Below are 23,341 nucleotides of genomic sequence, written 5' to 3'. Positions count from 1 at the left end.
ATCCTGGATGCTCACAGCAAGGATGAGTTCATTTCAAATCATGACATGACATGACATGACATGACTTGAAGCATGACAAAGCGTTTCAAGGCCCCATCTGTGCCTGGTGTGGACTCCTGAACACATTACTGACCAAAGGCAATCAATCACAGCTCACAGGGCACCAGAGAGCAGCGGCCCCTCTCCCAGGAGGTACAGGAGACAGGATTACCCCGCACACATTTACCAGAAGACAACAGGCTGCTCTCCTAACTCACTGCTTAAGAATGTGTACAGACACAGGCTGTAGGAATGCAGGGCTGAAGATGTTAAACTCTTGCCCCAGGCCAATGCAGACCTGGATTTAATATCATGGAACTTGCTGGGATTTTCTCACAATACAGATTAACAGTCAGAATCTCCCCTGCCCCCGAGGAAGAGCCTGGTTAGCTCCTGAATCCAAAGATGCCCTTGATGTATCCAGTGAGGCCACTCTTGGTCTTCTGTTCCAACTTGTCCTCAAGGGGTGGGAAAGCCACATGGTTGAGGGCCAGGTCAAAGAACAAAGGCTTGCAGGGGATGGGCTGGAAGCCTGGTGGGAAGTGCACAAGGTTGGCTTGCTTGGTGACAAGGGAAGGGTCCAGGCAGAATGTCTCAAACAGTTCAACCAGAGGCTGGAAGTCAAATCAAAGAGACGTATGTAGCATCGGTCACAGAACACCCTTGGTGAACATTCCTGAGTGCCGACTGCTTGGTTCAGAGCTTTACAGGGGCCATCTCCCTCAATCACTCAATCCCGACAGCCTCCTATGAGGAGGGGCTACCACATCCCTGCCTTGTAGTCAGAGTCACTGAAACCCAGAGAGGCTAAGAGAGAGCCAGGGTAAGACTGGGGTGCAGGTCTATTGGCCATGTTATGAGTTAGAGCTCTTACCTACGGGTGCTACTCTGCACAGCAACAGGTTCCTCAACCCTCTTCCCAGGGATGATCTGACATCTAGGAAGCTTTGTGCAGGAAGCTTTGAGGTTGGGTAAGAGAAGGGAGGGAGGTGGGGGGTTTCCTTAGAAATTTAGGGTTCACTGCTCTACAATGAGCATGCATTCCTACTTTGTTGCTAATCCTGCTTCGTATTCCTCAAAAACCATGGCCCAGACTTACCTTATTGTCCTTGACTTGGGAGGAGGAGGTCTCTGTTTGGTGAGCATCATTTGCATCTGAAAGTTTCACAGGGAATCAGTAAGAACAAGGATTTACAATAGCACACTAGTCACAAATGAGGCCTATCACACAGGTGGCCCCTACATCCCAAAAGCAAAAGGAGCCAGCATGTGGGGAAGCCAGTCCTGTCTCCTGCTGAAAAGTGGTGGAGATAAACAGATCAATCCCAGATCCAACGCCGTCGGCCCAGTGAAGCCAGCACAGTTGCATGAGGACAGTAACAGGGAGAAGGGCCAATGTAACAGCACATCTCGAAATGCTTCTACACGATCTGATGCCCAGCTGGCACAAGTAAAGGCCAGGAACATCTTACAGATGAACCGAGACAACCCTTTCAACCTTAAAACAGCAGTGTGGGGTGTGAGAGAGAAGGGGAGTGGCAGGAAAGGAAGTCTGGGGATACAAAGGCCAGGCAGGGGGCTCACCGAGGATGGCTGCGGCCTGCAGGGAGCACTTCTCTGACCACACTTGAGTGATGAGCTCTTGCATGTCAGGCAGGTCCTGTAAGATTCAGAAAACGTGTACTCCCGAGCCAGGGCCAGGTCAGAGAAGCATACCAAGCTAACCTGAGTTAAGCGAACCCACTGGTATTTTCACTGGACTTTAGACTTTCTAAATGGTTCTCCGTATTAGAACAAAACAAAACAAAACAAAACACTAGCCTATTTCAAATGGGAAAAGCTACGCCACGGCTTAAGTAATAATGCCTGGAAATAAAGATGATGTTGATAATATTAATAAATTTATCATACACAAAACAGTGTGCCAGGCATTGTTCTAAGCAGGTTACATAATCACTAGCTTAACTTTCTCAATAATCCTGAGGCAGTTTGCACTCCCATTTTACAGATGAGAAAATGGCAGCATGGAGAGGTTAAGCAATGTGTGGGCCATGCCCCCAAGCGGCAGCGGGCTGGGGTAAAGGGCTGGGCCATCTGGCTCAAGGGCATAAGCCCCTTGGTCATTACATCTCACTGCTTCATCGAGGGTGATGAATTTTCCTGGCCTCGGTCTCTTGCTTGGCATACGGGGAATGACCCGAGAAGGTCTGGATGCCACAGAATCCGTCATGCCTCCATTCTCTGACACTTCCTCCACAAAACAATTCAGCACATGAAATCAGGTCCACACTGATTTGCACCGCCTCCCAAGATGATATTCCACGGTGGTGATGCTGCCATGCCTGTCACCCCCACCCGCCCACATCCCTCTGCTCTTTCCTAGCTCTGCCTTTGCTTGGGGTCTCTTTTACTTCTTCTGCATCCGTAGGTGGGCTCCTGCATGCCAGTCTGTGGCTACAACAAAACTACAAGCTCTCTGAAGGCAGAGAGCTTCTTCTCTACCCCTCTGAGCTTGCACAGGATCCAGCAGCTCCTACACTGGTGTGACTCCATCAACAAGAGGAACTTTTGCTTGCTTTTCTTTTTTTTCTTTTTTTTTTGAGATAGAGCCTTGCTCTGTCACCCAGGCTGGAGTGCAGTGGCACAATCTTGGCTCACTGCAAGCTCCGCCTCCCGGGTTCACGCCATTCTCCTGCCCCAGCCTCCCGAGTAGCTGGGACTACAGGTGCCTGCCACCATGCCCGGCTAATTTTTTGTATTTTAGTAGAGACGGGGTTTCACCGTGTTAGCCAGGATGGTCTCCATGTCCTGACCTCGTGATCTGCCCTCCTCGGCCTCCCAAAGTGCTGGGATTACAGGCGTGAGCCACCGCGCCTGGCCAAGAGTCACATTTTTATCACGACGTCTGTAATGTCACTGACTCGGTTCATTGCTGGGCTCCAAGGGTCACTCATTGTATGAGCTTGGGCAAGTTGTAATCTCCCTGAGCCTCATCTTTAAAATGGGGGAAATATTAATATCTCATGAGATTCTTGTGAGTTTTAAATAAGCCAATACACTTAACATACTGAGAATGTGGCCAGCATGTAATAAAACTTCCATAACTATGATTATTTTGTTAATAAAGACTTTTGCCATCTCTCCTTCCACTCACAAATTGCCTGATTTTTATTCTTTTCAATGCTGTTTTTACATACTTTACAAAAATGTATATATTTAGTGGTTTTACATGTGATCTTGGTTCTCCACAGATTCTAGTTTTTAAAATTTATCCTAAGAATAAAAGCACTTTCGAGCTCAATTATAGGAATGTATATTATCTGTATCTCTCAGGTTAGGCTTGGAATGGATACATTTTTCATGTTAAATAATTATAACCAAATGCGTATCTTCAACTCTCTTTAGAGAATAAGCTGTGGTTCCCAAGGGATGGCATTGTAAAGCAGAATTGGACTGATAAATTTGTCAATGAAATGTAAACTATTACATTTTATTCAAGAAGTTTTTTTAAAAGTACAAGATGATACATATTACTTTTACTTATTCAACAATCATTTAAAAAATTTAGAGTGGGGTTGGGCCAGTGGCTCACGCCTGTAATCCCAGCACTTTGGGAAGCTGAGTCGGGTGGATTCCTTGAGGTCAGGAGTTCGAGACCAGTCTGGCCAACATGGGTGAGACCCCATGTTGTGGTAGCGCACACCTGCAGTCACAGGTACTTGGGAAGCCGAGGCACGAGAATTGCTTGAGCCCAGGAGCCGGAGGTTGCAGTGAGCAGAGATTGTGCCACTGCACTCCAGCCTAGGCGACACAGAGAGAGACTCTGTGTCTCTCTCTTTATTTATTTATTTATATTTATTTATAAATAAATAAATAAAAATAAAAATTTTGATTGGGGTACAGAGGGCTGCAGAGGCATATCGAGAGATTCAGCTGCAGGAGATATATGGATGACCTTGAGGAAATAACCAGAAAGAAGCAAAAATTTTAAAGATAATTTTAAAAATTCTACGTATACCTATATGTGTATTTTGAAATGAAATCATGTTTATTGCAGCAACTTGGATGGAACTGGAGGCCGTTACCTTAAATGAAACAACTCAGACACAGAAAGACAAACACCCCACATTCTCATAAGTGGGAGCTAAATAATGTGTACACATGGACGTAGAGTGTGAAAACATGGAGACTTGGAAGGGTTGGGGGTGCAAGATGCAAAATTACTAATGGGTACAATGCATGTTATTCCAGTGATGGATATTCAAAAAGCCCAGGCTTCACCCCATGCAGCAAAATATCCGTGTAACAAAATTACAATTGTGCCCCATAACTTTATACAAAATTTAGAAAAACCAAATGTGTATAATATATATTTTCTCAGACAAAACTAAAAGTGGAACTAGAGGCGAGCAATCCCGGTGGCACCAGGCATTCCCCGACCCGCCCGGGTCGCCAGCTGCACGGACCCTGGGCAGATGCACGCAGCGGCTGCGGCACAGGGCGGGGAGCGGCTGCTCGGCCCCATCCTAAGGCAGCAGAATGCCCAGAGCTGGTCCCTGGCTCCGGGCGCAGGCCGAGTAGGAGCTGGGCGGGCAGCGGCGTTGGGCAGGCCCTTCCAGCCAGGCTGACAGGCCGCTCTGACCCAGCCATCAGACTCCGCTTGCGTCCTGGCAGCGCGGACCCTAGGGCAACTTCGCTGCAGTGGCCAAGCCGGGGGCGGAACTGGCCCGTACCCCTGAACCGAGCAAGCCTAGGAGCAGGTGCGCCGGCGGCGCTGTGAAGCGGCACTCATGACAGGCAGGCTGGGTGCCGCCACCCCGAAACCTCCGAGGGAGGACCAGCCAGCCCAGGTTGGCGCTGGAGCTGCAGCGCCACCTGCAGGCCAAGGAGTCTTTTTCTGGGAGGCTGGAGCCGCAGCGCCACCTGCAGGCCAAGGAGTCTTTTTCTGGGAGGCTGGAGCTGCAGCGCCACCTGCAGGCCAAGGAGTCTTTTTCTGGGAGGCTGGAGTGGCAGTTGCAGTGAAGTCACAGGTTCCGTGACGTCACAGGTGGGCAGGTGCACTGGTCTGTAACGGATTGGCTTGGCCTTACCCGCGAGGCTTTGCGGTGGCTGCTTGGCTTGGCGGTGGTCGTTTGGCTTGGCGTGGCAGTGATCGCTTGGCTTGGCATTTCTGGCTTGGCGGTCCTCCTTTCGCAGATTGGAAACCGCGGTATATCCTGCTGGGCTCCTGGAGACACTGGCGTGGACAAGAGGGATAGGAAGAAGAGGTAACGGCCAGGCGAAGGATGCGGGCGTGCCGTCATGTCGGGGACGGCGCTAGCCTAGTACTAGCACTAGCCCTCGCATTCGCCCTTGCCCTCACCCTGGCCTTGGCCCTGGCCCAAGCCCAGCCCTAGCCCGGCCCTGGCCCTACACCGGCCCTAGCCCTAGCCTGGCCCTGGCCCTGGCCTAGCCCTAGCCTGGCCCTGGCCCAGGCCTAGCCCTAGCCTGGCCCTAGCCCTAACCGGCCCTAGCCCTAGCCTGGCCCTAGCTCTAGCCTGGCCCTACCCCTAGCCTGGCCCTAGCCTGGCCCTAGCCATAGCTTGGCCATAGCCCAAGCGTGGCCCAGCCCTAGCCTGGCCATAGCCCTAGCCTGGCCCAGACCTAGCCTGGCCCTAGCTCTAGCCTGGCCTAGCCTTAGCCGGGCCCTAGCCCTAGCCTAGCCTAACCCTAGCATGGCCCTAGCCCTAGCCTGGCCCTAGCCCAAGACCGGCCCTAGCCCTAGCATGGCACTAGCCCTAGCCTGGCCTAGACCTAGCATGGCCCTAGCCCTAGCCTGGCCTAGCCCTAGCCTGGCCCTAGCCCTAGCCAGGCCATAGCCTGACCCTAGCGCTAGCCTGGCCTTAGCCCTAGCCTGGCCGTAGCCCTAGCCTGGCCCTAGCATGGCCCTAGCCCTAGCCTGGCCCTAGCCCTAGCCTGGCCTAGCCCTAGCCTGGCATAGCCATAGACTGGCCCTAGCCTGGCCTAGCCCTAGCATGGCCCTAGGCTGGCCTAGCCCTAGCATAGCCCTAGCCAGGCCTAGCCATAGCCTGGACTTAGCCTTAGCCTGGCCTAGCCCTAGCCTGGCCCTAGCCCCAGCCTGGCCTAGCACTAGCCTGGCCCCAGCCCAAGCCTGGCCAAACGCTAGCCTGGCCCGAGCCCCAGACTGGCCTAGCCATAGCCTGGACCGAGCCCCAGCCTGCCCTAGTCCTAGCCTGACCCTAGCCCCAGCGTGCCCTAGCCCAAGCCTGGACCTAGCCCTAGCTGGCCCTAGCCCTAGCATGCCCTACCGCCAGCCTGGCGCGAGCCCAAGCCTGGCCCGAGCCCCAGCCTGCCCTAGCCCTAGCCTAGCCCGAGCCCCAGCCTGCCCCAGCCCTAGCCTGGCCCGAGCCCCAGCCGGCCCTAGCCCTAGCAAGGACTGAGCCCTAGCCTGCCCTAGCCCTAGCCTGGACCTAGCACTAGCCTGCCCTAGCCCTAGACTGGACCTAGACCTAGCCTGGCCTAGCCCTAGCCTGGACCCAGCCCTAGCCTGGCATAGGCATACCCTGGCCCTAGGCTGGCCTAGCACTAGCCAAGCCCTAGCCTGGCCTAGCCCTACCATAACCATAGCCTATACTAGCCCTACCATACCCCTAGCCTGGCCTAGCCAGAGACTAGCCTAGCCCTAGCCTGGCCCTAGCCCTAGCCTGGCCCTAGCCATAGTCTGGCCCTTGTCCTAGCCTGGCCTAGCCCTAGCCTGACCCTTGCCCTAGCCTGGCATAGCACTAGCCTGGCCTAGCCCTAGCCTGGCCTAGCCCTAGCCTGGCCAAGCTCTAGCCTGGCCCTAGCCTGGCCTTAGCCCTAGCCTGGCCCTAGCCTGGCCCTAGCCTTAGCCTGGCCCTAGCCTGGCCCTAGCCCTAGCCTGGCATTAGCCATAGCGTGGCCTAACCCTAGCCTGGCCTAGTCGTAGCCTGGTTCTATCCCGAGCCTGGACCTGGCCTGGCCCTAGCCTGACCCTAGCCCTAGCCTGGCCCTAGCCTGATCCTAGCACCAGCAGGGCCCTAGCCATAAACTGGCCTACCCTAGCCTTGCTCTAGCCCTAGCCTGGCCTAGTACCAGCCTGGCACTAGCCCTAGCCTGGCCCTAGCCCTAGCCTGGCCCTAGCCTGGCCCTAGCCTTAGCCTGGCCTTAACCCTATCCTGGCCCCAGCCCTAGCGTGGCGTAGCCCTAGCCTGGCCCTAGCCCTAGCCTGGCCCTAGGCCTAGCCTGGCCGAAGCCCTAGCCTGGCCCTAGCCTGGCCCTAGCCCTAGCCTGGCCATAGCCTGAGCCTAGCCCTAGCCTGGCCCTAGACTGACCCTAGCCCAAGCAGGGCCCTAGCCCTAAACTGGCCTACCCTAGCCTGGCTCTAGCCCTAGCCTGACCTAGTACCAGCATGGCACTAGCCCTAGCCTGGCCCTAGCCCTAGACTGACCCTTGCCCTACCCTGGACCTAGCCCTAGACTGGCCCTAGCCCTAACCGGGCCTAGCCCTAGCCTGGCCGTAACCCTAGACTGGCACTAGCCCTAACCTGGCCTAGCGCTAGCCTGGCCGTAACCCTAGCCTGGCCCTAGCCCTAGCCTTGCCCTAACCTGGCACAAGCCCCAGCCTGGCCCTAGCCCTAGCCTGGCCCTAGCCTGGCCGTAGCCCTAGCCTGGCCCTAGCCTGGCCGTAGCCCTAGCCTGGCTCTATCCTGACACTAGCCCTAGCAGGGCCCTAGCTCTAAACTGGCCTACCCTAGCCTGGCTCTAGCCCTAGCCTGGCCTAGCACTAGCCTGGCAGTAGCCCTATCCTGGCCCTAGCCCTAGACTGGCCCTTACCTTACCCTGGATGTAGCCCTAGACTGGCCCTAGCCCTAACCTGGCCTAGCCCTAGCCTGGCCCTAGCCCTAGCCTGGCCCTAGCCCTAGCCTTGCCCTAGCCTGGACCTAGCCTTAGTCTGGCCCTAGCGTGGCCCTAAAACAAGCCTTGCCCTAGGCTGGCCCTAACCCTAGCCTGGCCCTAGCCTGTCCCTAGCGCTAGCCTGGCCCTAGCCTGTCTCTAGCCGTAGCCTGGCCCTAGCCTGGCCCTAGCCCTAGCCTAGCTCTATCCTGGCCTAGCCCTAGCCTAGCCCTAGCCTAGTTAGCCCTAGCCTAGCCCTAGCCTTGCCTAGCCCTAGCCTAGCCCTAGCCTGGCCTAGCCCTAGCCTGACCCTAGACTTAGCCTGGCCTAGCCCTAGCTTGGCCTTCGTCTTGGCCTGGCCTAGCACTAGCCTGGCCCTAGCCCTAGCCTGGCCCTAGGACTAGCCTGGCCGTAGACCTAGCCTGGCCCTAACCTGGCCCTAGCCCGGCCCTAACCTGGCCCTAGCCCTAGCCTGGCGCTAGCGTGGCCCTAGCCCCAGCCTGGCCCTAGCCTGGCCATAGCCCTAGCCTGGCCCTAGCCCTAGCATGGCCCTAGCCTGGCCCTAGCCCTAGCCTGGCCCTAGACTGGCCCTAGCCCTAGCGTGGCCCTAGCGTGGCCCTAGCCTGGCCCTAGCCCTAGCCTGGCCCTAGCCTGGCCCTAGCCCTAGCCTGGCCCTAGCCTGGCCCTAGCCCTAGCCTGGCCTTAACCCTATCCTGGCCCTAGCCCTAGCCTGGCATAGACCTAGCCTGGCCCTGGCCCTAGCCTGGCCCTAGGCCTAGACTGGCCGAAGCCCTAGCCTGGCCCTAGCCTGGCCTTAGCCCTAGCCAGGCCCTAGCCTGACCCTAGACCTAGCCTGGCCCTAGCCAGACGGTAGCACCAGCAGGGCCCTAGCCCTAAACTGGCCTACCGTAGCCTGGCTCTAGCCCTAGCCTGGCCTAGTACCAGCCTGGCACTAGCCCTAGCCTGGCCCTAGCCCTAGACTGACCCTTGCCTTACCCTGGCCCTAGCCCTAGCCTGGCCCTAGCCCTAACCTGGCCTAACCCTAGCCTGGCCGTAACCATAGCCTGGCACTAGCCCTAACCTGGCCTAGCGCTAGCCTGGCTGTAACCCTAGCCTGGCCCTAGCCCTAGCCTTGCCCTAACCTGGCACAAGCCCCAGCCTGGCCCTAGCCCTAGCCTGGCCCTAGCCTGGCCCTAGCCCTAGCCTGGCCCTAGCCTGGCCGTAGCCCTAGCCTGGCTCTATCCTGACACTAGCCCTAGCAGGGCCCTAGCTCTAAACTGGCCTACCCTAGCCTGGCTCTAGCCCTAGCCTGGCCTAGCACTAGCCTGGCAGTAGCCCTATGCTGGCCCTAGCCCTAGACTGGCCCTTACCTTAACCTGGATGTAGCCCTAGACCGGCCCTAGCCCTAACCTGGCCTAGCCCTAGCCCTAGCCTGGCCCTAGCCCTAGCCTTGCCCTAGCCTGGACCTAGCCTTAGTCTGGCCCTAGCGTGGCCCTAACACTAGCCTTGCCCTAGGCTGGCCCTAACCCTAGCCTGGCCCTAGCCTGTCCCTAGTGCTAGCCTGGCCCTAGCCTGTCTCTAGCCGTAGCCTGGCCCTAGCCTGGCCCTAGCCCTAGCCTGGCTCTAGCCCTAAACTGGCCTACCCTAGCCTAGCCCGAGCCCTAGCCTCGACCTAACCTTAGCCTGGCATAGGCATACCCTGGCCCTAGCCTGGCCTAGCCCTAGCCTAGCCCTAGCCTGGCCCAAGCCCTAGCCTGGCCCTAGCCTGGCCCTAGTCCTAGCCTGGCCCTAGCCTGGCCCTAGCCCTAGCCTGGCCGTAGTCTGGCCCTAGCGCTAGCCTGGCACTAGCCCTAGCCTGGCCTAGCCCTAGACTGGCCTAGCCCTAGCCTAGTCCTAGACTGGCCTAGCCCTAGCCTAGCCCTATCCTGGCCTAGCCCTAGCCTAGCCCTAGCCTAGTTAGCCCTAGCCTAGCTCTAGCCTTGCCTAGCCCTAGCCTAGCCCTAGCCTGGCCTAGCACTAGCCTAGACCTAGTCTGGCCTAGCCCTAGCCTAGACCTAGCCGGCATGGCCCTAGCCCAGCCCTAGCCTGGCCTAGCCCTAGCCTAGCCCTAGCCTGACCCTAGACTTAGCCTGGCCTAGCCCTAGCTTGGCCCTCGTCCTAGCCTGGCCTAGCCCTAGCCTGGCCCTAGCCCTAGCCTGGCCCTAGGACTAGCCTGGCCGTAGCCCTAGCCTGGCCCTAGCCTGGCCCTAGCCCTAGCCTGGCCCTAGCCCTAGCGTGGCCCTTGCCTGGCCCTAGCCCTAGCCTGGCCCTAGCATGGCCCTAGCCCTAGCCTGGCCCTAGCCCTAGCCTGGCCCTAGCCTGGCCCTAGTCCTAGCCTGGCGATAGCCCTAGCCTGGCCCTAGCCCGGCCCTAGACCTAGCCTGGCCCTAGCCTGGGTCTAGCCCTAGCCTGGCCTAGCAGTAGCCTGGCACTAGCCCTAGCCTGGCCCTAGCCCTAGACTGACTCTTGCCCTACCCTGGCCCTAGCCCTAGACTGTCCCTAGCCCTAGACTGGCTTAGCCCTAGCCTGGCCTAGACCTAGCCTAGCCCTATCGTGGCCTAGCCCTAGCCTAGCCCTAGACTGGCCTAGCCCTAGCCTAGCCCTAGCCTGGCCTAGACCTAGCCTGGCCCTAGCCCTAGCCTGGCCTAGACATAGCCTGGCCCTAGCCATAGCCTGGCCCTAGCCCTAGCCTGGCCCTAGCCTGGCCCTAGCCCTAGCCTGGCCCTAGCCTGGCCCTAGACCTAGCCTGGCCCTAGCCTGGCCCTAGCCCTAGCCTGGCCTTAACCCTATCCTGGCCCTAGCCGTAGCCTGGCGTAGCCCGAGCCTGGCCCTAGCCCTAGCCTGGCCCTAGGCCTAGCCTGGCCGAAGCCTTAGCCTGGCCCTAGCCTGGCCTTAGCCCTAGCCAGGCCCTAGCCTGACCCTAGACCTAGCCTGGCCCTAGCCAGACCGTAGCACCAGCAGGGCCCTAGCCCTAAACTGGCCTACCCTAGCCTGGCTCTAGCCCTAGCCTGGCCTAGTACCAGCCTGGCACTAGCGCTAGCCTGGCCCTAGCCCTAGACTGACCCTTGCCCTACCCTGGCCCTAGCCCTAGCCTGGCCCTAGCCCTAACCTGGCCTAGCCCTAGCCTGGCCGTAACCCTAGCCTGGCACTAGCCCTAACCTGGCCTAGCGTTAGCCTGGCCGTAACCCTAGCCTGGCCCTAGCCCTAGCCTGGCCCTAATCTGGCACAAGCCCCAGCCTGGCCCTAACCCTAGCCTGGCCCTAGCCTGGCCCTAGCCTGGCCCTAGCCCTAGCCTAGCCCTAGCCTGGCCCTAGCCCTAGCCTGGCTCTATCCTGCCCCTAGCCCTAGCAGGGCCCTAGCTCTAAACTGGCCTACCCTAGCCTGGCTCTAGCCCTAGCCTGGCCTAGCACTAGCCTGGCAGTAACCCTATCCTGGCCCTAGCCCTAGACTGGCCCTTACCTTACCCTGGATGTAGCCCTAGACTGGCCCTAGCCCTAACCTGGCCTAGCCCTAGCCTGGCCCTAACCCTAGCCTGGCCCTAGCCCTAGCCTTGCCCTAGCCTGGACCTAGCCTTAGTCTGGCCCTAGCGTGGCCCTAACTCTAGCCTTGCCCTAGGCTGGCCCTAACCCTAGCCTGGCCCTAGCCTGTCCCTAGCGCTAGCCTGGCCCTAGCCTGTCTCTAGCCATAGCCTGGCCCTACCTGGCCCTAGCCCTAGCCTGGCTCTAGCCCTAAACTGGCCTACCCTAGCCTAGCCCTAGCCCTAGCCTCGACCTAACCTTAGCCTGGCATAGGCATACCCTGGCCCTAGCCTGGCCTAGCCCTAGCCTAGCCCTAACCTGGCCCTAGCTCTAGCCTGGCCCTACCCTGGCCCTAGTCCTAGCCTGGCCCTAGACCTAGCCTGGCCGTAGTCTGGCCCTAGCGCTAGCCTGGCACTAGCCCTAGCCTGGCCTAGCCCTAGACTGGCCTAGCCCTAGCCTAGCCCTAGACTGGCCTAGCCCTAGCCTAGTCCTAGCCTGGCCTAGCCCTAGCCTAGCCCTATCCTGGCCTAGCCCTAGCCTAGCCCTAGCCTAGTTAGCCCTAGCCTAGCCCTAGCCTTGCCTAGCCCTAGCCTACCCTAGCCTGGTCTAGCACTAGCCTAGACCTAGTCTGGCCTAGCCCTAGCCTAGACCTAGCCGGCATGGCCCTAGCCCAGCCCGAGCCTGGCCTAGCCCGAGCCTAGCCCTATCCTGACCCTAGACTTAGCCTGGCCTAGCCCTAGCTTGGCCCTCGTCCTAGCCTGGCCCTAAGACTAGCCTGGCCCTAGCCCTAGCCTGGCCCTAGGACTAGCCTGGCCGTAGCCCTAGCCTGGCCCTAGCCTGGCCCTAGCGTGGCCCTAGCCCTAGCCTGGCCCTAGCCTGGCCCGAGCCTGGCCCTAGCCCTAGCGTGGCCCTAGCGTGGCCCTAGCCTGGCCCTAGCACTAGCCTGGCCCTAGCGTGGCCCTAGCCCTAGCCTGGCCCTAGCCCTAGCCTGGCCCTAGCCTCGCCCTAGCCCTAGCCTGGCGATAGCCCTAGCCTGGCCCTAGCCCGGCCCTAGACCTAGCCTGGCCCTAGCCTGGGTCTAGCCCTAGCCTGGCCTAGAAGTAGCCTGGCACTAGCCCTAGCCTAGCCCTAGCCCTAGACTGGCTCTTGCCCTAACCTGGCCCTAGCGCTAGACTGTCCCTAGCCCTAGACTGGAATAGCCATAGCCTGGCCTAGCCCTAGCCTAGCCCTAGCGTGGCCCCAGCCCTACCCTGGCCATAGCCTGAGTCTAGCCCTAGCCTGGCCCTAGGCTGACCCTAGACCTAGCAGGGCCCTAGACCTAAACTGGCCTACCCTAGCCTGGCTCTAGCCCTAGCCTGGCCTAGTACCAGCCTGGCACTAGCCCTAGCCTGGCCCTAGCCCTAGACTGACTGTTGCCCTACCCTGGCCCTAGCCCTAGCCTGGCCCTAGCCCTAACCGGGCCTAGCCCTAGCCTGGCCGTAACCCTAGACTGGCACTAGCCCTAACCTGGCCTAGCGCTAGCCTGGCCGTAACCCTAGCCTGGCCCTAGCCCTAGCCTGGCCCTAACCTGGCACAAGCCCCAGCCTGGCCCTAGCCCTAGCCTGGCCCTAGCCTGGCCCTAGCCCTAGCCTGGCCCTTGCCTGGCCATAGCCCTAGCCTGGCTCTATCCTGACCCTAGCCCTCGCAGGGCCCTAGCTCTAAACTGGCCTATCCTAGCCTGGCTCTAGCCCTAGCCTGGCCTAGCACTAGCCTGGCAGTAGCCCTATCCTGGCCCTAGCCCTAGACTGGCCCTTACCTTACCCTGGATGTAGCCCTAGACTGGCCCTAGCCCTAACCTGGCCTAGCCCTAGCCTGGCCCTAGCCCTAGCCTGGCCCTAGCCCTAGCCTTGCCCTAGCCTGCACCTAGCCTTAGTGTGGCCCTAGCGTGGCCCTAACACTAGCCTTGCCCTAGGCTGGCCCTAACCCTAGCCTGGCCCTAGCCTGTCCCTAGCGCTAGCCTGGCCCTAGCCTGTCCCTAGCCATAGCCTGGCCCTAGCCTGGCCCTAGCCCTAGCCTGGCTCTAGCCCTAAACTGGCCTACCCTAGCCTAGCCGTAGCCCTAGCCTCGACCTAACCTTAGCCTGGCATAGGCATACCCTGGCCCTAGCCTGGCCTAGCCCTAGCCTAGCACTAGCCTGGCCCTAGCCCTAGCCTGGCCCTAGTCCTAGCCCGTCCCTAGCCTGGCCCTAGCCCTAGCCTGGCCGTAGTCTGGCCCTAGCACTAGCCTGGCACTAGCCCTAGCCTGGCCTAGCCCTAGACTGGCCTAGCCCTAGCCTAGTCCTATCCTGGCCTAGCCCTAGCCTAGCCCTAGCCTAGTTATCCCTAGCCTAGCCCTAGCCTTGCCTAGCCCTAGACTAGCCATAGCCTGGCCTAGCACTAGCCTAGACCTAGTCTGGCCTAGCCCTAGCCTAGACCTAGCCAGCATGGCCCTAGCCCAGCCCTAGCCTGGCCTAGCCCGAGCCTAGCCCTAGCCTGACCCTAGACTTAGCCTGGCCTAGCCCTAGCTTGGCCCTCGTCCTAGCCTGGCCTAGTCCTAGCCTGGCCCTAGGACTAGCCTGGCCGTAGCCCTAGCATGGCCGTAGCCCTAGCCTGGCCCTAGCCTGGCCCTAGCGTGGCCCTAGCCCTAGCCTGGCCCTAGCCTGGCCCTAGCCTGACCCTAGCCCTACCCTGGCCCTAGACTGGCCCTAGCCCTAGCGTGGCCCTAGCGTGGCCCTAGCCTGGCCCTAGCCCTAGCCTGGCCCTAGCGTGGCCCTAGCCCTAGCCTGGCCCTAGCCCTAGCCTGGCCCTAGCCTCGCCCTAGCCCTAGCCTGGCGATAGCCCTAGCCTGGCCCTAGCCCGGCCCTAGACCTAGCCTGGCCCTAGCATGGGTCTAGCCCTAGCCTGGCCTAGCAGTAGCCTGGCACTAGCCCTAGCCTGGCCCTAGCCCTAGACTGACTCTTGCCCTACCCTGGCCCTAGCCCTAGACTGTCCCTAGCCCTAGCCTGGCCTAGCCCTAGCCTAGACCTAGCCTGGCCTAGCCCTAGCCTAGACCTAGCCTGGCATAGCCCTAGCCTAGGCCTAGCCGGATAGCCCTAGCCTAGACCTAGCCTGGGGTAGCCCTAGCCTAGACCTAGACTGGCCCTAGCCCTAGCCTGGCCTAGACCTAGCCTGGCCCTAGCCCTAGCCTGGCCTAGACATAGCCTGGCCCTAGCCGTAGCCTGGCAGTAGCCCTAGCCTGGCCCTAGCCTGGCCCTAGCCCTAGCCTGGCCCTAGCCTGGCCCTAGCCCTAGCCTGGCCTTAACCCTATCCTGGCCCTAGCCCTAGCCTGGCGTAGCCCTAGCCTGGCCCTAGCCCTAGACTGGCCCTAGGCCTAGCCTGGCCGAAGCCTTAGCCTGGCCCTAGCCTGGCCTTAGCCCTAGCCAGGCCCTAGCCTGACCCTAGACCTAGCCTGGCCCTAGCCAGACCGTAGCACCAGCAGGGCCCTAGCCCTAAACTGGCCTACCCTAGCCTGGCTCTAGCCCTAGCCTGGCCTAGTACCAGCCTGGCACTAGCGCTAGCCAGGCCCTAGCCCTAGACTGACCCTTGCCCTACCCTGGCCCTAGCCCTAGCCTGGCCCTAGCCCTAACCGGGCCTAGCCCTAGCCTGGCCGTAACCCTAGCCTGGCACTAGCCCTAACCTGGCCTAGCGCTAGCCTGGCCGTAACCCTAGCCTGGCCCTAGCCCTAGCCTGGCCCTAACCTGGCACAAGCCCCAGCCTGGACCTAGCCCTAGCCTTGCCCTAGCCTGGCCCTAGCCCTAGCCAGGCCCTAGCCTGACCCTAGCGCTAGCCTGGCCTTAGCCCTAGCCTGGCCGTAGCCCTAGCCTGGCCCTAGCATGGCCCTAGCCCTAGCCTGGCCCTAGCCCTAGCCTGGCCTAGCCCTAGACTGGCATAGCCATAGAATGGCCCTAGACTGGCCTAGCCCTAGCATGACCCTAGGCTGGCCTAGCCCTAGCATAGCCCTAGCCAGGCCTAGCCATAGCCTGGACTTAGCCTTAGCCAGGCCTAGCCCTAGCCTGGCCCTAGCACCAGCGTGCCCTAGCCCAAGCCTGGACCTAGCCCTAGCTGGCCCTAGCCCTAGCCTGCCCTAGCCCTAGCCTGGACATAGACCTAGTCTGCCCAAGCCCTAGCCTGGCCCTAGCCCTAGCCTGGCCTAGCCCTAGCCTGGCCCTAGCACTAGCCTGGCATAGCCCTAGTCTAGCCTAGCCCTAGCCTGGCCCTAGCCCTAGCCTGGCCTAGCCCCAGCCTGGCCCAGCACTTGCCTGGACATAGCCCCAGCCTGGCCAAGCCCTAGCCTGGCCCGAGCCCCAGCCTGCCCCAGCCCTAGCCTGGACTGAGCCCCAGCCTGCCCCAGCCCTAGCCTGGCCCGAGCCCCAGCCTGCCCTAGCCCTAGCCAGGCCCGAGCCCAAGCCTGCCCTAGCCCTAGCCTGGCCTGAGCCCCAGCCTGCCCTAGCCCTAGCCAGGCCAGAGCCCTAGCATGCCCTACCGCCAGCCTGGCGCGAGCCCAAGCCTGGCCCGAACCCCAGCCTGCCCTAGCCCTAGCCTAGCCCGAGCCCCAGCCTGCCCCAGCCCTAGCCTGGCCCGAGCCCCAGCCGGCCCTAGCCCTAGCCAGGACTGAGCCCTAGCCTACCCTAGCCCTAGCCTGGACCTAGCACTAGCCTGCCCTAGCCCTAGACTGGACCTAGACCTAGCCTGGCCTAGCCCTAGCCTGGACCCAGCCCTAGCCTGGCATAGGTATACCCTGGCCCTAGGTTGGCCTAGCACTAGCCAAGCCCTAGCCTGGCCTAGCCCTACCATAACCATAGCCTGTACTAGCCCTACCATACCCCTAGCCTGGCCCTAGCCCTAGCCTGGCCTAGCCCTAGCCTGTCCCTAGCCCTAGCCTGGCCCTTTTCCTAGCCTGGCCTAGCCCTAGCCTGGCCCTTGCCCTAGCCTGGCATAGCACTAGCCTGGCCCTAGCCCTAGCCTGGCCTAGCCCTAGCCTGGCCAAGCTCTAGCCTGGCCCTAGCCTGGCCTTAGCCCTAGCCTGGCCCTAGCCTGGCCCTAGCCTGGCCCTAGCCCTAGCCTGGCATTAGCCATAGCGTGGCCTAACCCTAGCCTGGCCTAGCCGTAGCCTGGCTCTATCACTAGCCTGGACCTGGAGTGGCCCTAGCCTGAACCTAGCCCTAGCCTGGCCCTAGCCTGACCCTAGCACCAGCAGGGCCCTAGCCCTAAACGGGCCTACCCTAGCCTGGCTCTAGCCCTAGCCTGGCCTAGTACCAGCCTGGCACTAGCCCTAGCCTGGCCCTAGCCCTAGGCTGGCCCTAGCCTGGCCGTAGCCCTAGCCTGGCCCTAACCTGGCACAAGCCCCAGCCTGGCCCTAGCCCTAGCCTGGCCCTAGCCTGGCCCTAGCCCTAGCCTGGCCCTAGCCTGTCCTTAGCCCTAGCCTGGCTCTATCCTGACACTAGCCCTAGCAGGGCCCTAGCTCTAAACTGGCCTATCCTAGCCTGGCTCTAGCCGTAGCCTGGCCTAGCTCTAGCGTGGCAGTAGCCCTATCCTAGCCCTAGCCCTAGACTGGCCCTTACCTTACCCTGGATGTAGCCCTAGACTGGCCCTAGCCCTAACCTGGCCTAGCACTAGCCTGGCCCTAGCCCTAGCCTGGCCCTAGCCCTAGCCTTGCCCTAGCCTGGACCTAGCCTTAGTCTGGCCCTAGCGTGCCCCTAACACTAGCCTTGCCCTAGGCTGGCCCTAACCCTAGCCTGGCCCTAGCCTGTCCCTAGCGCTAGCCTGGCCCTAGCCTGTCTCTAGCCGTAGCCTGGCCCTAGCCTGGCCCTAGCCCTAGCCTGGCTCTAGCCCTAAACTGGCCTACCCTAGCCTAGCCCTAGCCCTAGCCTCGACCTAACCTTAGCCTGGCATAGGCATACCCTGGCCCTAGCCTGGCCTAGCCCTAGCCTAGCCCTAGCCTGGCCCTAGCCCTAGCCTGGCCCTAGTCCTAGCCTGGCCCTAGCCTGGCCCTAGCCCTAGCCTGGCCGTAGTCTGGCCCTAGCGCTAGCCTGGCACTAGCCCTAGCCTGGCCTAGCCCTAGACTGGCCTAGCCCTAGCCTAGTCCTAGCCTGGCCTAGCCCTAGCCTAGCCCTATCCTGGCCTAGCCCTAGCCTAGCCCTAGCCTAGTTAGCCCTAGCCTAGCCCTAGCCTTGCCTAGCCCTAGCCTAGCCCTAGCCTGGCCTAGCACTAGCCTAGACCTAGTCTGGCCTAGCCCTAGCCTAGACCTAGCCGGCATGGCCCTAGCCCAGCCCTAGCCTGGCCTAGCCCGAGCCTAGCCCTATCCTGACCCTAGACTTAGCCTGTCCTAGCCCTAGCTTGGCCCTCGTCCTAGCCTGGCCTAGCCCTAGCCTGGCCCTAGCCCTAGCCTGGCCCTAGGACTAGCCTGGCCGTAGCCCTAGCCTGGCCCTAGCCTGGACCTAGCGTGGCCCTAGCCCTAGCCTGGCCCTAGCCCTAGCGGGGCCCTAGCCCTAGCCTGGCCCTAGCCTGGCCCTAGCCTGGCACTAGCCCTAGCCTGGCCCTAGACTGGCCCTAGCCCTAGCGTGGCCCAGCGTGTCCCTAGCCTGGCCCTAGCCTGGCCTAGCCCTAGCCCATCCCTAGCCTGGCCTAGCCCTAGCCTGGCCCTAGCACTAGCCTGGCATAGCCCCAGCCTAGCCTAGCCCAAGCCTGGCCCTAGCCCTAGCCTGGCCTAGCCCCAGCCTGGCCCAGCACTTGCCTGGACATAGCCCCAGCCTGGCCAAGCCCTAGCCTGGCCCGAGCCCCAGCCTGCCCCAGCCCTAGCCTGGACTGAGCCCCAGCCTGCCCCAGCCCTAGCCTGGCCCGAGCCCCAGCCTGCCCTAGCCCTAGCCAGGCCCGAGCCCAAGCCTGCCCTAGCCCTAGCCTGGCCCGAGCCCCAGCCTGCCCTAGCCCTAGCCAGGCCAGAACCCTAGCACGCCCTACCGCCAGCCTGGCGCGAGCCGAAGCCTGGCCCGAGCCCCAGCCTGCCCTAGCCCTAGCCTAGCCCGAGCCCCAGCCTGCCCCAGCCCTAGCCTGGCCCGAGCCCCAGCCGGCCCTAGCGCTAGCCAGGACTGAGCCCTAGCCTGCCCCAGCCCTAGCCTGGACCTAGCACTAGCCTGCCCTAGCCCTAGACTGGACCTTGACCTAGCCTGGCCTAGCCCTAGCCTGGACCCAGCCCTAGCCTGGCATAGGCATACCCTGGCCCTAGGCTGGCCTAGCACTAGCCAAGCCCTAGCCTGGCCTAGCCCTACCATAACCATAGCCTGTACTAGCCCTACCATACCCCTAGCCTGGCCTAGCCATAGACTAGCCTAGCCCTAGCCTGGCCCTAGCCCTAGCCTGGCCTAGCCCTAGCCTGGCCCTAGCCATAGCCTGGCCCTTGTCCTAGCCTGGCCTAGCCCTAGCCTGGCCCTAGCCTGGCCCTAGCCCTAGCCTGGCCCTTGCCTGGCCGTAGCCCTAGCCTGGCTCTTTCCTGACCCTAGCCCTAGCAGGGCCCTAGCTCTAAACTGGCCTATCCTAGCCTGGCTCTAGCCCTAGCCTGGCCTAGCACTAGCCTGGCAGTAGCCCTATCCTGGCCCTAGCCCTAGACTGGCCCTTACCTTACCCTGGATGTAGCCCTAGACTGGCCCTAGCCCTAACCTGGCCTAGCCCTAGCCTGGCCCTAGCCCTAGCCTGGCCCTAGCCCTAGCCTTGCCCTAGCCTGGACCTAGCCTTAGTCTGGCCCTAGCGTGGCCCTAAAACAAGCCTTGCCCTAGGCTGGCCCTAACCCTAGCCTGGCCCTAGCTTGTCCCTAGCGCTAGCCTGGCCCTAGCCTGTCTCTAGCCGTAGCCTGGCCCTAGCCTGGCCCTAGCCCTAGCCTAGCTCTATCCTGGCCTAGCCCTAGCCTAGCCCTAGCCTAGTTAGCCCTAGCCTAGCCCTAGCCTTGCCTAGCCCTAGCCTAGCCCTAGCCTGGCCTAGCCCTAGCCTGACCCTAGACATAGCCTGGCCTAGCCCTAGCTTGGCCTTCGTCTTGGCCTGGCCTAGCCCTAGCCTGGCCCTAGCCCTAGCCTGGCCCTAGGACTAGCCTGGCCGTAGACCTTGCCTGGCCCTAACCTGGCCCTAGCCCTAGCCTGGCGCTAGCGTGGCCCTAGCCCCAGCCTGGCCCTAGCCTGGCCATAGCCCTAGCCTGGCCCTAGCCCTAGCATGGCCCTAGCCTGGCCCTAGCCTGGCCCTAGCCCTAGCCTGGCCCTAGACTGGCCCTAGCCCTAGCGTGGCCCTAGCGTGGCCCTAGCCTGGCCCTAGCCCTAGCCTGGCCCTAGCCTGGCCCTAGCCCTAGCCTGGCCCTAGCCTGGCCCTAGCCCTAGCCTGGCCTTAACCCTATCCTGGCCCTAGCCCTAGCCTGGCATAGACCTAGCCTGGCCCTGGCCCTAGCCTGGCCCTAGGCCTAGACTGGCCGAAGTCCTAGCCTGGCCCTAGCCTGGCCTTAGCCTTAGCCAGGCCCTAGCCTGACCCTAGACCTAGCCTGGCCCTAGCCAGACGGTAGCACCAGCAGGGCCCTAGCCCTAAACTGGCCTACCGTAGCCTGGTTCTAGCCCTAGCCTGGCCTAGTACCAGCCTGGCACTAGCCCTAGCCTGGCCCTAGCCCTAGACTGACCCTTGCCTTACCCTGCCCCTAGCCCTAGCCTGGCCCTAGCCCTAACCTGGCCTAACCCTAGCCTGGCCGTAACCATAGCCTGGCACTAGCCCTAACCTGGCCTAGCGCTAGCCTGGCCGTAACCCTAGCCTGGCCCTAGCCCTAGCCTTGCCCTAACCTGGCACAAGCCCCAGCCTGGCCCTAGCCCTAGCCTGGCCCTAGCCTGGCCCTAGCCCTAGCCTGGCCCTAGCCTGTCCTTAGCCCTAGCCTGGCTCTATCCTGACACTAGCCCTAGCAGGGCCCTAGCTCTAAACTGGCCTATCCTAGCCTGGCTCTAGCCGTAGCCTGGCCTAGCTCTAGCGTGGCAGTAGCCCTATCCTAGCCCTAGCCCTAGACTGGCCCTTACCTTACCCTGGATGTAGCCCTAGACTGGCCCTAGCCCTAACCTGGCCTAGCACTAGCCTGGCCCTAGCCCTAGCCTGGCCCTAGCCCTAGCCTTGCCCTAGCCTGGACCTAGCCTTAGTCTGGCCCTAGCGTGCCCCTAACACTAGCCTTGCCCTAGGCTGGCCCTAACCCTAGCCTGGCCCTAGCCTGTCCCTAGCGCTAGCCTGGCCCTAGCCTGTCTCTAGCCGTAGCCTGGCCCTAGCCTGGCCCTAGCCCTAGCCTGGCTCTAGCCCTAAACTGGCCTACCCTAGCCTAGCCCTAGCCCTAGCCTCGACCTAACCTTAGCCTGGCATAGGCATACCCTGGCCCTAGCCTGGCCTAGCCCTAGCCTAGCCCTAGCCTGGGCCTAGCCCTAGCCTAGCCCTAGCCTAGTTAGCCCTAGCCTAGCCCTAGCCTTGCCTAGCCCTAGCCTAGCCCTAGCCTGGCCTAGCCCTAGCTTGGCCTTCGTCTTGGCCTGGCCTAGCCCTACCTGGCCCTAGCCCTAGCCTGGCCCTAGGACTAGCCTGGCCGTAGACCTAGCCTGGCCCTAACCTGGCCCTAGCCCTAGCCTGGCGCTAGCGTGGCCCTAGCCCCAGCCTGGCCCTAGCCTGGCCATAGCCCTAGCCTGGCCCTAGCCCTAGCATGGCCCTAGCCTGGCCCTAGCCCTAGCCTGGCCCTAGACTGGCCCTAGCCCTAGCGTGGCCCTAGCGTGGCCCTAGCCTGGCCCTAGCCCTAGCCTGGCACTAGCCTGGCCCTAGCCCTAGCCTGGCCCTAGCCTGGCCCTAGCCCTAGCCTGGCCTTAACCCTATCCTGGCCCTAGCCCTAGCCTGGCATAGACCTAGCCTGGCCCTGGCCCTAGCCTGGCCCTAGGCCTAGACTGGCCGAAGCCCTAGCCTGGCCCTAGCCTGGCCTTAGCCCTAGCCAGGCCCTAGCCTGACCCTAGACCTAGCCTGGCCCTAGCCAGACGGTAGCACCAGCAGGGCCCTAGCCCTAAACTGGCCTACCGTAACCTGACTCTAGCCCTAGCCTGGCCTAGTACCAGCCTGGCACTAGCCCTAGCCTGGCCCTAGCCCTAGACTGACCCTTGCCTTACCCTGGCCCTAGCCCTAGCCTGGCCCTAGCCCTAACCGGGCCTAACCCTAGCCTGGCCGTAACCATAGCCTGGCACTAACCCTAACCTGGCCTAGCGCTAGTCTGGCCGTAACCCTAGCCTGGCCCTAGCCCTAGCCTTGCCCTAACCTGGCACAAGCCCCAGCCTGGCCCTAGCCCTAGCCTGGCCCTAGCCTGGCCCTAGCCCTAGCCTGGCCCTAGCCTGGCCGTAGCCCTAGCCTGGCTCTATCCTGACACTAGCCCTAGCAGGGCCCTAGCTCTAAACTGGCCTACCCTAGCCTGGCTCTAGCCCTAGCCTGGCCTAGCACTAGCCTGGCAGTAGCCCTATGCTGGCCCTAGCCCTAGACTGGCCCTTACCTTAACCTGGATGTAGCCCTAGACTGGCCCTAGCCCTAACCTGGCCTAGCCCTAGGCTGGCCCTAGCCCTAGCCTGGCCCTAGCCCTAGCCTTGCCCTAGCCTGGACCTAGCCTTAGTCTGGCCCTAGCGTGGCCCTAACACTAGCCTTGCCCTAGGCTGGCCCTAACCCTAGCCTGGCCCTAGCCTGTCCCTAGTGCTAGCCTGGCCCTAGCCTGTCTCTAGCCGTAGCCTGGCCCTAGCCTGGCCCTAGCACTAGCCTGGCCCTAGCCTGGCCCTAGCCCTAGCCTGGCATTAGCCATAGCGTGGCCTAACCCTAGCCTGGCCTAGCCGTAGCCTGGCTCTATCACTAGCCTGGACCTGGAGTGGCCCTAGCCTGAACCTAGCCCTAGCCTGGCCCTAGCCTGACCCTAGCACCAGCAGGGCCCTAGCCCTAAACGGGCCTACCCTAGCCTGGCTCTAGCCCTAGCCTGGCCTAGTACCAGCCTGGCACTAGCCCTAGCCTGGCCCTAGCCCTAGGCTGGCCCTAGCCTGGCCGTAGCCCTAGCCTGGCCCTAACCTGGCACAAGCCCCAGCCTGGCCCTAGCCCTAGCCTGGCCCTAGCCTGGCCCTAGCCCTAGCCTGGCCCTAGCCTGTCCTTAGCCCTAGCCTGGCTCTATCCTGACACTAGCCCTAGCAGGGCCCTAGCTCTAAACTGGCCTATCCTAGCCTGGCTCTAGCCGTAGCCTGGCCTAGCTCTAGCGTGGCAGTAGCCCTATCCTAGCCCTAGCCCTAGACTGGCCCTTACCTTACCCTGGATGTAGCCCTAGACTGGCCCTAGCCCTAACCTGGCCTAGCACTAGCCTGGCCCTAGCCCTAGCCTGGCCCTAGCCCTAGCCTTGCCCTAGCCTGGACCTAGCCTTAGTCTGGCCCTAGCGTGCCCCTAACACTAGCCTTGCCCTAGGCTGGCCCTAACCCTAGCCTGGCCCTAGCCTGTCCCTAGCGCTAGCCTGGCCCTAGCCTGTCTCTAGCCGTAGCCTGGCCCTAGCCTGGCCCTAGCCCTAGCCTGGCTCTAGCCCTAAACTGGCCTACCCTAGCCTAGCCCTAGCCCTAGCCTCGACCTAACCTTAGCCTGGCATAGGCATACCCTGGCCCTAGCCTGGCCTAGCCCTAGCCTAGCCCTAGCCTGGCCCTAGCCCTAGCCTGGCCCTAGTCCTAGCCTGGCCCTAGCCTGGCCCTAGCCCTAGCCTGGCCGTAGTCTGGCCCTAGCGCTAGCCTGGCAC

At 61.7% G+C, this 23,341-nt stretch overlaps 3 protein-coding genes across 4 annotated transcripts in view; 1 reads left to right on the top strand and 2 right to left on the bottom strand.

The window, feature by feature from the left end:
• Window positions 1-241: 241 nt before the first annotated feature.
• On the bottom strand, window positions 242-1,847 carry LOC104004536 (signal recognition particle subunit SRP68-like). Its single transcript, XM_024353538.3, has 3 exons — window positions 1,624-1,847; window positions 1,139-1,194; window positions 242-653 (listed from the first exon to the last, which is right to left on the bottom strand). The coding sequence occupies exons 1-3, from the start codon at window positions 1,685-1,687 to the stop codon at window positions 426-428; spliced, it is 348 nt and encodes a 115-aa protein (XP_024209306.2). The 5' UTR covers window positions 1,688-1,847; the 3' UTR covers window positions 242-425.
• Window positions 1,848-4,098: 2,251 nt separating this feature from the next.
• LOC129137574 (putative coiled-coil domain-containing protein 144B) overlaps window positions 4,099-23,341 on the bottom strand; it is a 90,780-nt gene continuing 71,537 nt past the window's right edge. For both annotated transcript variants that reach the window (XM_063798869.1, XM_054670298.2), the window contains exon 5: window positions 4,099-5,275. In XM_063798869.1, coding sequence (XP_063654939.1) covers window positions 4,828-5,275 — 448 coding nt within the window. In that variant the 3' untranslated portion in view covers window positions 4,099-4,827. The remainder of the gene's footprint in view (window positions 5,276-23,341) is intronic.
• The window catches only part of LOC129137579 (coiled-coil domain-containing protein 144A-like), a 153,510-nt gene continuing 135,251 nt past the window's right edge, over window positions 5,083-23,341 (top strand). Inside the window, exon 1 of the mRNA XM_063798863.1 lies at window positions 5,083-5,306. The gene's annotated coding sequence lies outside the window, so the exon portion shown is untranslated. The remainder of the gene's footprint in view (window positions 5,307-23,341) is intronic.

This window comes from Pan troglodytes, chromosome 19, assembly GCF_028858775.2.
Source record: "Pan troglodytes isolate AG18354 chromosome 19, NHGRI_mPanTro3-v2.0_pri, whole genome shotgun sequence".
Classification (NCBI taxonomy): domain Eukaryota; kingdom Metazoa; phylum Chordata; class Mammalia; order Primates; family Hominidae; genus Pan; species Pan troglodytes.
Note: the sequence above shows the minus strand (reverse complement) of the source record. Positions and strands in the feature narration are given on the sequence as shown.